The sequence below is a fragment of the Enhydra lutris genome, unplaced genomic scaffold (assembly GCF_002288905.1).
Source record: "Enhydra lutris kenyoni isolate GAN:26980312 unplaced genomic scaffold, ASM228890v2 scaffoldscaffold39, whole genome shotgun sequence".
Classification (NCBI taxonomy): Eukaryota; Metazoa; Chordata; class Mammalia; order Carnivora; family Mustelidae; genus Enhydra; species Enhydra lutris.
In genome coordinates, this window is record NW_019154123.1 from 31,150,423 (window position 1) to 31,166,564 (window position 16,142).

At 41.4% G+C, this 16,142-nt stretch overlaps 1 protein-coding gene across 1 annotated transcript in view; it reads left to right on the forward strand.

The window, feature by feature from the left end:
- Nucleotides 1-16,142, forward strand: part of LOC111155121 (ATPase 13A4) — a 129,029-nt gene that overhangs the window by 16,995 nt on the left and 95,892 nt on the right. The window contains exon 2 of the mRNA XM_022515186.1: nt 15,967-16,140. Coding sequence (XP_022370894.1) covers nt 15,967-16,140 — 174 coding nt within the window. The remainder of the gene's footprint in view (nt 1-15,966; nt 16,141-16,142) is intronic.

The following is a 16,142-nucleotide window of genomic DNA, read 5'->3' on the forward strand; positions in this document are numbered from 1 at the left end:
CTCCCTCCCTCCCTCATTTATTAAACACTTAATATGTGTGATTCCTTGTGCAAGCTATTAGTTATACAGTGAGGTGGTAGAGAAGGATAGACTTCAATGGGCTAGTGCTCTGACAGCAGAATATAGAAGTTTCTGTGAGAACACAGAAGAAGCTACAGCCAATTCCTGGATTACTTCAGTGGGAAAGTGCCAATTGAAAAGAGTCTAGATGCATGAATAGGAGTTTACCAGCAAGCCCAGTTAGGGTGAAGGACATTCCAAGTGAAGGAAACACAATGTACAAAGGTACTGAGATGTAAAGGAACAAAGCACATTCCATTCAGAGAACTGAATGTAGCTTGGCAAAGCTGGTGTGCAGGTGTATGTGTGTGTGGTGGAGTGGGACTGGGAGAACAGAGAGTTGAAGCTGAAAAGATAGTTTGGGGAAGATTAGGAAGAACTCTGCATGACATTCTAAAGGGATTTAAGGGTTTTAAGTAGGTAACCAACCACACTGGTTTGCCTGGACTTTCTGGGCATTGGCACTGGAGGTCACATCCTGAGAAATCCTTCAGTGTTGGACAAACTGGAATGGTTGGTCCCTCTAATAAGGAATTGAAATCAGATGTCTGCTTTAGAAAGGTAACCCCTTAGCAATGTGGACAACCATGTAGAGAGAAGTGAAACTGGGACATGAAGCCTGTTGCAGTGATTCTAGCGTGAGCACTGGTTGATCTAATAAGGCAGGAGTATCAGGGATGGAGAAGAAGAGACCAATTTGAGAAATATCTAGGGGACAAGATGACTAGACCATGGGACTAATTAGATGTTGAGGGAGAAGGAGAAAACTATTAAAGGGAATTCCTAGATTTCTGAGTTGTACAACTGGGTGTGTAGTGATGGTGGTGGTGCTAATGCAGGGAGAGAGGAGTGTGTGGTTAATGAGTTTGATTTTAAACTTACGATTAATTCTGCCTGAGGAAGCATCATAGAAGGAGTTTTATATGAATGGTGTTTTTAAAGAATGCTAGGGTTTTTTTCCTTTTGGGAGAGGGACCAATGAGGTTGGGCAGGCATTTGCAAAACAAAAAAACTCCAAAAAGCCTGCTTGAATTAAGGTATATGGGTGAATAAGAAAAGACATTTCTAGGAATGGTGATAGTTATAGGATATACTCTGTTTAGGTGCAGTTTTGCCTGATATGGCTCTGATTAGACTGAGGGAAATAAGGAAAGACAAAGGCATTGTTTTGCTATAAATACAGGACAAGGCAAGACTACCCAACTCGTGTGCCATGGATGGCACTGGGGTGCTAGATAGGGATTACAGAGGTTCTTACAGAAATGTTGTTATTGATCTCCTCTAGTTATAGGTGTCCTCATCTATTTATGTGATGTGCACTGTGCAAATATTGTAATTTTACTGTGGGTGCCATTATATGGAAAAGATGTGTAAGCACTGTGCTGGGGAAGTCCCTTCTTTTGTTGGGTTTAGAGTTAAACTTAAATTGATCAAAAAATACACCTCAGTTTTTATTAGAATGCAAAATAACAAAGCAAAAATTAAGTTTTCATTTCTTTCTGTCTCATATATCTTATTTTTTCCTAGCTTTATTGAGATGTAATTACGTGTAACATTGTGTAAGATTAAGGTGTACAGTGTAATGACTTGATATACATAGATATTGTGAAATGATTATGTTCTTTATAAACAAAAACTTCGGGATTTTTTTTCACCATTCCCTTGTGGGACAAAAGTTATTATTTCTTAAAAAAATGTGTACCCATTAAAATAAAAGTAGCTGAAAACTGGTCATTTGTCTGCTGTCTTTGAAATAAGTAGGAATGTAGCTATTAGTATTTGAACTCTTACAGAATGACTGGCCCTTTAATAAGTCATTATTGTGAAATAGGGGAAGAGCTTGATTAAAAAAGTACCAGCTGGGGCACCTGGATGGCTCAGTAGGTTAAAGCCTCTGCCTTCAGCTCAGGTCATGATCCCAGAGTCCTGGGATCGAGCCCCATAACGGGCTCTCTGCTCAGTGGGGAGTCTGCTTCCCCCCCACCCCCCTGCCTGCCTCTTTGCCTACTTGTGATCTCTGTCTCTGTCAAATAAATAGAATCTTTAAAAAAAAAAAAAAAAGAACCAGCAAAAGTACACCGATGTTCATAAAGGGTGTGTGACATTTCTTCTTTTTTACTGTAAAATGTATTCTTATATATCTATATAAAAGTGCACAAATATTTTTGTAGAAATCAATGGATAATTATAAAGTGAACATTTATTAACTGTTGTCTAGGTTAAGAGATAGAATAATGCCTAAGCAGTTTGGAAAAACCAGTTGTAGGGGACATTAATGTGATGATGTTGTGAAATCTGAATATGGTTTGGGTATGTGTTGGGATAAAAACTCACTGACTTGGGAAAAAAGGAGGCCAGTGAATGAAAAGCACACTGTAAAAAAAAAACATGTACAGTATGGTTTCCTTTTGGTAAAAGAAACAACATATATGCAGGAAGTTGTTAATTGTGGTGATCTCTGGGTTGTAGGAATGTCAAGTTTTTATTTGTATTTTTATCTTCTTTTTTTTTTTTTTTAAAGATTTTATTTATTTATTTGACAGACAGAGATCACAAGCAGGCAGAGAGGCAGGCAGAGAGAGAGGAGGAAGCAGGCTTCCTGCCGAGCAGAGAGCCCGATGTGAGGCTCGATCCCAGGACCCTGGGATCATGACCTGAACTGAAGGCAGAGGCTTTAACCCACTGAGCCATCCAGGTGCCCCTGTATTTTTATCTTCTTATCTTTAAAGTGCGTATGTCTTGCTTCTGTAATAACAAAAACATAACATCCCCCAGATGATGTCATAAATATTTGGCCCAGCATTAAATACCCTGAATTACCTTGTATCAGTTGGATGTGGCATCCCAGGATGTTTGAAAAATGTAGAAATTCTGGTCCCCCTTATACCCTACTCTTCTCCCAAACACGTTCCATTCTTACCAAGTTACTCATTTCGCTATTACCTACCCTAATTTTACCTTTTGCCACATCTGTTCATTTGCTTGAAATTCTTCAGGAGATTAGGAGGTTCCTCTTCCACCTGCCGCAATCAGAATCAGGCATCACAGCCTGATGGTGACATGAGAAACTGAACAGTGAGAAACCTGTGCCCAAGGCTGTGCTCAATTCTGAATGCCAGTTGTGGAAATGAATCGAGTTGTCTTGTCACACTGGGGAGTTCTGATGCTCCACTGATGAATACAGCACAGTGGATGGGGAGTCACCCTGTGGCATGGTAGCTCCCATTCTCAGGGTCAAGCATGGGGCTTCCTGCATGTCGTAAGCTCCCTCTTCCAGAGAGCTGTCTGATAGCTCCCCAACAGGTGGTCTGCACACGCCTGTTGGCACCACTTTGCACAAATGGTGCAACAGAAACCATCCGAAGCTTGAATGAGGGTCACATGGGTGGCTTTGAAGTAAAAGCAGACATCTCCCTGGAAGGGATTTATGATGGATACCTCAGGAGACTGCAAGCTGTCACACAGCTGGTGTTAGGAAAGTTCTTATTACAATAATTACAGGTATCAAAATTTAGAGAGATTCAAGAGATCAACCCTCTTTCTGACAGATGGAGAAATGGAGGCCCAGACAGGGGAAAGGATTGTTTCATTGGACCACAGTTCAGACTCGAACCCCATCTCCAAACCAGTATTTTTTTTCCCCCTACACTAGTGGTTGCAAAATTGTGGGGTATGACTCTTTTTTTAAACATTTAGTTTAATTTAATTTAATTTTTGTGTGTGTTCCAAAATTCATTGTTTATGCACCACACCCAGTGCTCCATGCAATACATGCCTTTTTAATTTTTTTTTATTTATTTATTTATTTATTTATTTTAAGATTTTATTTTTTATTTATTTGACAGAGAGATCACAAGTAGGCAGAGAGGCAGGCAGAGAGAGAAGGGGAAGCAGGCCCCCCACTGAGCAGAGAGCCCCACGCGGGGCTCGATCCCAGGGTCCTGGGATCATGACCTGAGTCAAAGACAGAGGCTCCAACCCACTGAGCCACCCAGGTGCCCCAATACATGCCTTTTTAAATACCCACCACCGGACTCAACTAACCCCCTACCCCTCCTCCCCTCCAAAACCCTCAGTTTGTTTCTCAGAGTCCATAGTCTCTCATGGTTTGTCTCCCCCTCCGATTTCCCCCAACTCATGGGGTATGACTCTTGATAACTGTTAATGTTATTACTTTGGGTTCAAGACCATGCATGCCCAACAAACACTGGTAGAACCTTTAGAAGCAAAAGTAGAATTCAGTCATTTGAGAGTGTGTGGCAGTTTTTGAAATGGCATATAAATGTGCAAAAAATACATACAGCCAATTTAATAATAATTCAAAACCTGTATAGTCATTGCCTGAGTCAGAAGAGAGAACACTGCTAGCAGTACGGAGGTTCTCCTGGGGCCTGCCCTAAATATGACCCATCTCTGCTGTCTGTCCCCCTCCATGCGGAAGTGACCTCTCACCTGGCTTGTATAATTATAATTTTCTTGCCTTTAAAAATATTTTTCTAATTATGTATGCATACCATAACAATATTTTTGAGGTTTCTGTGATTGAAATCAAACTGATTATATATTCTTTTGTGTTTTGCTGCTTTTGCTTATTAGATTGGTAAGATGTACATTACTACACAAAATTGTAGTTTATTTTCATTGTGTCAGAATATATCACTGTAAGATTACACTTTCTAAAAAGTCAGTTCTATTTTGATGGACTTTTGGATTGTTATCAGCTTTGAATTTTTCTTGTTTGTGTTCCTGGTACCCAGATACACAGGTTTCTGTAGAGAAGATACAAGTAGAACAGTTGAATTGCACAATGTGTGTGTCTTTACTTCACTGTGTAATGCCAAAGTGCTTTCCAAAGTGGTTTTGACAATTTATCTCACCAGCAATGCTCAGAGAGGATTCCTCATTCTAAGAACAGGTGGTGACCATTGTTATAGCGCATGCTTTCAACTCACTTCCACACTGTGGAAACGATTTCCCACCTTCTCAATGAGAGAGCTTGGTAATATAGTGCTTTTCAAAATGATTTTTATCTACCCAGGCCCTGTTTAGACGTAAACTTGTAATGGAAATCAGTATACTTATATTGATTTTATGTTGTTTGAACAGGTAGAAATGGAGTTGTTCTGGTTGAAAGGGCAGTGTTTGGTGTGTGTGTGTGTGTGTGTGTGTGTGCTAAGTGGGAGGGAGTTTAGAGTACACCTGGACCCCAACCTAATGTCTGGCACATGATGTAATTATTAGTAGAGTTGTCTTAAATGGAACAGCCTTCCACAGGAAATAGAGTTTGCTTCATTGGAGGTGTGGGAGTTTCACATTATGAGAGAAATACAGGATTGGGTCATCTCTGACCTTTCCCTCTCTCAGAGTTCATGACAGCATACTTCTCCCTCTTTCATTTTCTAAAATCGTATGATAAGTAACAAGTAATCATACCTGGGGAGAAAGACAAATAATAATACTTAGGGATATAATTTATTGTTGGGATAAATTCTCTATTGGTCAAAGAGTAGGGGGCTGACTTTGGAAGGAGATCATTGCTTTTCCTCTGCTCTCTCTCTCTCTCTCTCTGTGTTTTTATCTGAGAGTTGTCTTAAGATCTCAGCTTTCGGAGTGCTTGGTGGCTCAGCTGGTGAAGCATCCGACTCTTGGTTTCAGCTTAGGTCATGATCTCATGGGTCATGAGATTGAGCCCTGTGTTGAGCTCTGTGCTCAGCAGGGAGTCTGCTTGAAGATTCTTTCCCTTTGCCCCTCTTCCCACTCTCACTATCTCTCTCAAATAAATAAATAAATAAATAAATAAATAAATAAATCTTAGAGAAAGATTCTCTGAAGAATGATGTTTGGCGGAATGTTTGTTATGATTCACCAGGTGCTAATAGTCAATGATTACCATTTTTGTCCTCTCTGTTTACCAGTCTAATAATATTCCAATCTAAGGAATTATCATATAATTGGAGCCATTGGTGCACTCAACTCAAACAGTATCTGTGGGCCTGTTGTGTGCTGGGAACTGTTCTACTCTGTGCCAGGATCCAGCAATGATCAAGAGAAACCAAAGCTCTGCTCTTGTGGAACTTACATGCTAGGAACAGATCACAAAGAAATAAACAAAAATATCAGAAGGAGATAAGGGCTTGTAGAGGTTTAAAATAGGATGATGTGCTAAAAAGTCATTGGGTGGCCTCTTGAGACCCTGTGGTCAAGGAAGCTGAGATCTCAAGGATAAGGAGGGACCAGACTTGTCAGGGCATCCCTCAGGGTTTAATAACTAACCTTAAGTCTAATTGCCCTCATAATAACAGCAGCCTATATTTGAATAATGCTTCTACCACTGTTATTCAGTTCATTGTCATAACAGTTTTGTGAACAATAGTGTTCTTAACTTTTAGATAGGGTACTGACTTCCGGATGATACAATTAGTAAGTGGCAAAACAAAAACAGTCTTGAACCCAAGTGTTTGGTCTTTAAATGTGGCCTTTTCCCCTCCCTGCCCAGTCTTGGGTCTTTATCCTGTTCATTGAGTAGACTGCCCAGACAAGCCAGTAGTCCCGCATACTGACCTGTCTGTGCTTTGTTTTACGTCACTCAGACATCATTAGAAGAGAAGTTTTCATTTTAGCACCACACGAGAACCTAGAAAATGCCTCGTGCCCAAGATTGCCAGACCAGAAGATTAGGATGTTGCTGGCAGAAACCACCATCTGCTTGCTGGGTGGAGTCCCTCTTGCCTATTTCTTCTCCCTTCGCAGTTTGAGCTTGTGAAAACCTGTTTAAGGGAAACCTAAGAACTTGTCTGGGCAGCACCTACACTAGCTCAGATGTGAGCAATTAATAAGAGTTCAAGCCGTGTCCCCCATGACACCTGTCAGACAAGGATGTCAGAGAGCTGAGGACAGAATGTCTTCAAGAGAGGCACGCTGGAGTGGGGAAGGAAACAGTTTTAAGTAAGAAGGGCCTGTCTCTGTTATCTAGCAGCAGGGTGAGTAAGGGTATATTCTTGAGCTTCTTTGAACCCTACCTTCCTTATTTCTTGCCCATGGCTGATATTAATGTCCTTATAGAGTTGTGAGGGTTAAATCAGAATGTGACAAAAAATAAATATTTAGGGTGACAAGGGCATACTAGAATTTTTTTTTACATGAACTGATTTTTCATGAGCTTCAGCCAAGCTAGATGGACAATTATTCACAGGGCAGGGTATTAGCACGCTGTCTGCCACTGATGGGTGGGACAGTGTGTTTTTCAGCCTTCCAACTGGTGTGACAAAGAGGAGTTTCCATAGCCCAGGCTGGCAGCATTCTGAGCAAAGAAGAAACCGTGCTTAGTCAAAGGACACTGAAGTCCCACACATATCTCTTCTTCCTGTTCCTTTAGTCGGACTTCTGCCCAGCTAGGAAGACCATAGGCAGTGGCCTCTCCCCTCTGACTTCACCCGAGGACACCAAGTTTGAGGGAAGCCACGAGAGGTCCACTTGCTGGGTGTGGAGGGGGAAAGATGGAAGTGTAAATTTTAAGGATTCAGCAACTTTTGGCCACTGGCTACCTGCAGGAGAATACACATCCTTGAATCCCAAAGTCCCTCCCAAAAGTGCAGTAATTGGTCTGACATGACTGGGTTAATTGTAACACCAGAGTACGCTGACCTTCTACCTTAAAATGACATTTTGTCCTGAAATACACTTCCATGTTTTCAGACTCCACACCTTTGCTGCGGGCTAGTTCCTCCTGATTGGAGTGACTTTTCTTCTACCCTCCTTTCCTCACTGTTGAAATTCCAAACCTCTCCAAGTCCACCTCCATGAACAATGCTCCTGGAAAGTGCTTCCTAATTATCACCTCAGTTGGACATCCTCATCTCTTTGAACCTAATAACATTTTTCTCCTAGTGTTTTTCAGATAACACTCAATATTTTCTGCCCAGAATAATATTTTAATTAATTAATTGCTAATTTATTTAATTCATTATCTCCCTTGTCAGCTCCTGGAGGGTGGGAAACTTATCTCTAGCAGACCTACTTTATCCATGGCCTTAGACAGAGTGGGCAATTTGAGTCGAACTTCAGGAAAGGCACCTGAAGACTTTATGCTGGGAGGTAGCACCTAAACATTTTTATGATGAGTTCCTCAATTCTGGGGCCTGACACCTGACACAGGTGTCATTCCATTGTTTCCCATAGTAATTGTGTGATGTAAGGCTATAGCAAGAGAACCAGGAGTCAATGGCCAGAGAGAGGACATTCCAAGTTAGGAATGAGAAAGAAGTGAGAATCCAGAGCTGGAAATGAAATTAAGTGACATTCCAACTATTTGTCATGGGATAGTGAATGGTGGCCAGGTCACCAGACTCCTTAGGATCCCCTCAAGGCACAAGTTTGCCATGAGTTAATGGATGTCAACATTGTTAATGGAAAATGGTACTCAGCTGTTAAGTAGTGATATATTTCTTTATTTCTAAAGTCATTTTTTAGTTGGAGTAGTGATATTCTTTATCCATTTCTAAAATAATTTTTTGTAGATATTAGTATAATTAGTATACTATACTGGGAAATTATTATAGTTCACTCACAGGCATTGTGAACACACCTTTTGGTACAGAGCAGAAGCCTGGGAAGCAGATGTCCAAATCAGTTTGTTCTTTGCAGTCCAGGCTCTTGTTTTGCCTCTGTTGATGGTAAGGAGTTTGTGAGACTCAGTCTTACCTTTAGCATCTTTTCAGCTTCAAGAGACAGACAATAAGGAGGAAGAAAAAGAAAAATGAAAGTGCTCGTCTAAGAAACCTAGCCTTAAAGATTAACTTGAGTGTAATGCAAATACATTTCCTAATGACCAAAGTAGAGCAGTATCTCAAAGTTGTTTGTTTCATTTTCCCCATACCTTGGAATGACTTATTTTAGAGAGAATTCAAGAAATAGATAAGTTAAACTAGGGCTAGAAACAAGAAGAGTAATGGTTCATTACCTTTCCTTCCTTCCTTCCTTCCTTCCTTCCTTCCTTCCTTCCTTCCTTCTTTCCTTCCTTCCTTCTCTCCTTTCTTTCTTCCTCCCTTCCCTCTTTCCTTTAGTACAGTCACTTACTGATTTATTCATCCATTCAGCACATATCTGCTGAATACCTACTACGTGCAGATAATGTGCCCGGTGCTAATTAAACACATTGGAAGAAACAAACTTGAAAGGATTCTGAACTGATAGAATTCAAAGTCCTGGGGTTAGAGCAGCAAGAGCAGCAAGCAAAAAATACTAAGTACGAATTGTGAAAATGCTAAAAAGATGTAAAAGGTGGGTGAGGTCAGGGGTTTATCATTGTGTAGGAGACTGGCTAAGACGACTCTGAGAAGAACATACTTGAAGGAGGCTTCCGCAAACGAGAGATAGCCAGCCATGGGAAGACCCCGAGGCAGGAGAGGGTTTCAGGACTGTGTTTGGCATGGCCAGGGCAGAACGAGGTGGTACGAGAGTGGCTTAGTTTGGGGTGGGAGGCCGGTGCAGACCACAAGGGCAATTTGCTTTCTTTCCTAACACTTTAGTTTTCCTCATCTATTAAATGAGGGGCTGCACCCTTAGTGGGCACTTGTGAAGTGTGAATTATTTTCTACCATAGATTTCAGTATCAAAATTCTCTTGGTCTCCTCTGAGTACTGAGGAGGACATCCTGGCACTAAGACTAGGGACTTGCTTAGGTTAGGTGGGGCACACTCAATACCTACTCGGGTTTCTCAACCTCAGCATTGTTTGGGGTCGGAGAAGTTTCTGTTGTGGAGGTTGACAGACATCTGTCCTCTGCATTGTAAGGTGTTTACCTGCACTGGGGGATATTTACTAGCATTCCTAGCCTCTACCTAGAAGCTATGTCAGTATCACTTCTCACCTAGTTGACAATGATCCAGAATATCTCCAGCTATTGCCAAATGTCCCCTGGAGGCAGGATCACTCCTGGTTGAGAACCACTGGCCTTCAGGAGGAGGCTGTAACTCTGATGAGCAGCCTAGTATGAGATGAGAAATGAATCTGACATACGGCCTCAGGGTGGAGGAAAAGAGAAAGCATGGCAGGGATCATGAGAAACAGGGGAGCACCTGCTCATTTAAAGGGGAGGCATCTCTTACTCTGATCAATTCTTTCTTCCTTTTTTCCTTTAGGTGCTCACAATTAGATTGTCTATATAAGCCTTGGTTCATGACACTCTCTTTACTTGGCAATGCTGAGTTGCATTTGTTCAGTTATCTCTTTAATGGGTTCTTTATAATAACTTGATGGCTCTACCACCCCCAGCAAAAGCTAGGACCTGGATAATAGTCTACATTTGACAATGTGGTCCTGCCTTGTCTCAGTGGGGGTACCCATTGTCCTATAGCGTGTTTTCTTTTTTTTTTTTTTTAAGATTTTATTTATTTATTTGACAGAGATCACAAGTAGGCTGAGAGGCAGGCAGAGAGAGAGAGGTGGAAGCAGGCTACCCACTGAGCAGAGAGCCCGACGCGGGGCTCGATCCTAGGACCCCGGGACCATGACCCGAGCCGAAGGCAGAGGCTTCAACCCACTGAGCCACCCAGGTGCCCCCTATAGCGTGTTTTCATCAATTCCTCGACTTCATCAATCAATGCTTTCCTTTTGATGTAGCTTTCTTTTACTTAAGTCTATCCCAAAAATACACTTTAAATTTTTGTTGTTTTTAACCTTGTAAAAATGTTTCCATGCTTATGTAATTGTCTGCACCAACTTTTATCACTTACTAGTATGTTACTAAGAGTCATCCACGTTGTAGAGTGTTGCCGTAGAGTTTGTCTGAAGTGCTGTGTAAGATCCCAGCGTATGAATGTACTGCAGGGCCTCATCCTCTCTCTCACCAGATGGTTTTGGGATAGTTCCTGGGTTATTTTGTTATTTTCTAGCGGAATCTTCTAGTACAAGAATATGGGTACTGTGCTATCACGATTTCTGATTTATTTTATTTTATTATTATTATTTTATTTTATTTTTTATTTTAAGATTTTATTTATTTATTTGACAGAGATCACAAGTAGGCAGAGAGGCAGGCAGAGAGAGGGGTGGGGGGAAGTAGGCTCCCCGCTGAGCAGAGAGCCCAATGCGGGCCTCAATCCCAGGACCCTGAAATCATGATCTGAGCTGAAGGCAGAGGCTTAACCCACTGAGCCGAAGGCAGAGGCTTAACCCACTGAGCCACCCAGGTGCCCATTTCTGATTTATTTTAAAGAAAAGCTAGAAATCAGAATGTTTATGTGAAAGCAACTGGGGGACCAATATAAAGTTTTAAGAAATTCTTACCAGGCCAAGAAGAAACCTGTCTGCAGGTCATTCTTCTTGAGCCTCCAGTTTAAGATTTCTAGATTCAGTCATTCCGGTTGAGAATATCTCACATTGATCTAGAAGTCAAATGAACTTAGGAGACCCTTGGGAAATCATCCTTCAGCATTGAAGTGTTGAGCAAGAAGCTACTGAGGTAGAAATTGGAGTAAGGTGTGTGGTCGGGATAAAGAGTGATGTAAATTGCATTCATTTAGTACAATTTAGTACAGTGAAACATTCTCTTCACACCCAAAATTTGGAAATAAGGGAAAAAAGATTATCTTAAGGAAGAGAAACTTAAAAAAAAACCCAAATCACTTAAACTTTCAAATATTTAGTGGAGCCAGTAAAGAAATGCAAAATTCTCTTAAAGAGAATAAATGGCTTCCAGGCTAATGGGATTTTACCATAAATTGATTGAATGAATTACAATGATTAAAGAAGGCATGTCAGTCAGGGTGGGAGACGGTCATAGAAGAGTCCAGAGCCCATTTTAAGCACTATGCTTGCATATGGTTCCACTGGCAGGACAATCAGGCTCGGAGACAGTGCTGTTGGGAAAAGAAAAACTCTTAATACCTACCCATGTATTCATCTGGTCTTGGGACTGTTGCATACATCTTACTCTCTCATTCCAACCAGTCTCTTGGACCTGGTGACCTTGAATCTTCTCTGTGAGAGAAGTTCTGCTAGCTAGCTCTGGGACTAGAATGCTGAGAGCCACTCTCAGGACTTGGTGAGCCCCCAGATGATGACATTACCCTAGAAGTTTCCTGGAGTCAGCCAATGCCCTGCTCTCATCACCCTCTCATGTGCATTTCCAGAAGCATTGTCTTCATACCTCTACACTCATTAAATGCTCACTTAGTGTCAGGCCCCAAGTTCAAGTACAGAATGTAAACTCTGGAAGGATCAGCCTTGATTCAGCCTCAAGAACCTTCTAAGAAAGGGTTTTACCTAGACTGTGGGAGCTCTCTGAATCTCTATGGAGAAGTCTATTTGTATGCATCTGTGTGTATTTTTTTTCTGGCGATAGGGTCTATAGACTTAAGGGGCTCTGTTGGCTGAGGTAGTTGAAACCACTGCTTTGGAGAGCATAAGTCTGACTTCTTGAATATTGGGGTTCTGCAGAGGAGAAGACCTGGACTCCTGGCAGCCAAAGATTAAGCCCTTAGGAATGCAAAGGACCTAGATCTCCAGGGACAGAGGGAACAGAAGAATCTGTGGGTAGCAGGGAAGAGAAAGAAAGGGACAGTGTGCTATTTCATAATGCATGTAGACTGCCATGAGTGTGATATTCTTTTGACATTTTCTCAATATTCTCTCTTTCTCTCTCTCTCTCTCTCTCTCTTTTTTTTTTTTTTTTTTTTTGGCTGATTTATTCCTTTTTGTGGGAGTAAGTGTAGGTGGAGTGCAGAGTAGCAAGAAGGTTCCCTCAAGAATTTTCAGGGACGTGGGAGGCACTCCATAATGTAGGAAGTAAACTGCTACAGGGTAATAACAAACAGCACCATGCTAATTTTTGCAATTTTAAATCCAATACCTATTAATAGTCCCTGCAAAGCAATTTACTTCCAATCAGTATAATTCAACTTACGTCAATAAGCAATAATTGAACACTCCTTATCCACATTATTCCAGCCTTTCTACTAAAAGTTTGACAATGGATTATTGGTCATGAGCTATTAACTGAGGTAGTGTCCACAGAACTGAAGGCAGGCAAGCTTTTAAAGCAACACTCTGGTGTAACCAGGGGATATTTACCTGGCCTGGCTGTGACACTTCTGGTCTACTGCTGTACCAGTGTTTTTATTAGTAGCACCCAATTCAGATGACAATTTATATAGTCATTTTTCTATATAACCCTTATATTGCTCTAACCTTGTTTGTTCTTATCTGTTTATGTGTCTCTCTTTCCATTAAACTGAGCTCCTTGAGGCTAGCGACATCATCTCATTCATCTCTGTGTCTAGCACATGTCTGCTCTTTTGGTGGACACTTAAAAATTATTTGTTACATTGAACTGAAATCCAAGGCAGAATGAAGAAGAACCTTAGAGTGGAAATGACCAGCTCATGTTATCTGCCCTGTGCTGCAGAGGTCTAGACCAGAGGTCTAGTTTTGAGTTATTTATGAGCTTTATGCTTTGAGAAACTTATTTAATCTCTTTCAGCTAAATGGAAGAGTAGATGCAAAGTGCTTGGTGAAGGGCTTCGAAGTGTTCAATAAATCTTAGCTACTATCATTGTTACCAATAATAGTTGTTAATCACATCTATTATATATAATAAGTTTAAACTTCAGTTTTCTTAGCTGAAAATTGAAGGTAATAATTCCTGTTTACATTATTTCGATAATGAACATGAAGACAATTTAGAAACTATAGAGGGCTCTCATTGCATAGCCCATAAAAGAATACATGGTAACAGAGATATCTGTGCTTCTAGAATTGGTGTAACTTGGACATATTACATGGGGGGCTCAATTCATGGGCAATATAAAGAAACTTTTAAATATAACATTCAAAAAAATATGATACCATGTCTGGGTTGTTAGGTAGAAGTTGACCTGTTCTAAACTGTAGAAACATTAAAAAGCACATGGGAAAAGATAATGGGGTAGACTCAGAACAGGTATGGGATTTAAGATTGGGATCCTGTTCAATATGGGGTCAACAAAGCATTGCTTCAAGAATGATGAGCGGGCAGAACAATTTCAGGCCTGACAGCTGGAGAGCAAGAGCTTGAGTTTGGGACAAGAGAGGATTCATGTCAAGAGAGACATTCTAGTTTTCAAAATTGGCCAAGAGCTTATGTTTCTGAGTTAGTGTGAATACTTTATCCAGGGCACACCAAATGTGGACAATACCGAAGGCAGACAGTCAGCACCCATAGACACTGCTAATATGAGGAAGGCCCCCCAAAATTACACATGGAAGCGCCTTTAGCCAAGGATCACAGAAACCCTTCTGATAATGTAATCTGTATCAAGTGAGACAAGGAAGGTGGCTGATTTAGAGTTGTGTGTTCCAGCTCCCTTGTTATCCTAACAGGCAGTCCTAGCGGGAGCAGAATGATTGACATGAGGAATTCTTAGATCTAAATGCCAATAACTGAGGGGTAGAATTTCAGGTCTACTTCAGGGGAAATGGTTAGATGGTAGTAGAAGCGGCAGTAACTAGCAGCATAAGCAGCAGCAGCAATAAACGCATGTGTAGCCCTTATGCATAGTAACTTATTTAATCTTTACCGTAACCCTGTGAAGTGGGTTCTATCACCACCCCCATCTTATGGATGAGAAACCGAAGAATAAAGAGCCTAAATAACGTGCTCAGGGTCATACCCAGCAAGTGGTAGAGTTAGGCTTTGAATCCAACGTGTCTTGGTCCAGAGAATATGCTTTTTTAAAAAAAATTTTTATTTTTTTAATTTCTTTTCAGTGCACCAGAATTCATTGTTTATGCACCACACCCAGTGCTCCATACAATATGTGCCCTCCATAATACCCTCCACCAGGCTCACCCAACTTCTCACCCCCGCCCCTTCAAAACCCTCAATTGTTTTTCAGAGTCCATAGTCTCTCATGGTTCATCTCCCCCTCCAATTTCCCTCAACTCCCTTCTCCTCTCCATCTCCCCATATCCTCTGGGTTATTTCTTATGCTTTTAATGAAGATACTTGATTTCTCAGTTTTGGCCACGAGGATCAGTATAATGGATACCTTTGACTTTGTGTGATAGAACTGTGGAACTGAGGCCTTAAACTTTAGGGCTGGTTTTCCATTCTGTCTCAGGCTGTACTTGGAAGGAAGAAGGTTGTCCAGATTTTAAATATATTAGAAGACTCTTCTCTTGGCATATTTGTATCATTCAGGGTCTCAATTCCCCTCCCAGCTCATAGCAAGGGCTCAATAACCCAAATAGTTTCTATGAATTTTCCCCCATGCTGTGAAATTCTTTGTGCAACTGAACAAGGGTGGAGGGTGGGAATGCACAGCCCCACCCTAAACCCCTGACGGCAGGTTTGCAGTTAATTACTCACCCTCTTGTGGGTCAAACACTTTCATCACATCCAGACTACACCCTCAAAGCCTGGTTCTCTCCTGCCCATGTGACTGCTGGTCATCTGGTCCTCCCATCACATAGCTCATAGTCATGTCTGTGAAGGCTATGGATCAAACATGGATTTGACTCTTGGAAACAGAATTCTTAGCTTGGGGCCCTTGGTCAGGTCTTTCCATTCAAGCTTTCTTAGCTCAACCTTATCATTTATGAACGAGGGTATTATCATTCTATTCAAGGAATGTTCAAGAGACTTAAGATACCGTATCTCTTAACATAGTGTTTGGCACAGAGTACAGGCACAGGCACAGAGTTTGGCACCAGGTGCTTGAATGATAGCAACTGAGTTTCCCAGTTTGATTGCAACTTCCTGGAGGCCTGGGAACACGTGGTATTTTGTTAGGGATTCTTCTCCAGTTTCTCAGTCTCTCCTTGACTTCTTCATTCTCCGTCCCCAGTTTTGTCACCAAAATCCCAATTGGTTGATTTGCTATTTACTGTACTTAACCGATATTTGGGGTCATTTTGATTCTTCCCCAGGAGATATTTGGCTACCGGACTCAAGGCTGCCGGAAAACCCTCTGTCTTGCTGGATCCATCTTCTCATTTGGGATCCTCCCCTTGGTGTTTTACTGGAGACCTGCTTGGCATGTGTGGGCAAATTGTGTCCCATGTTCCTTACAAGAGGCAGATGTCGTGTTGCTGAGGACAACGGT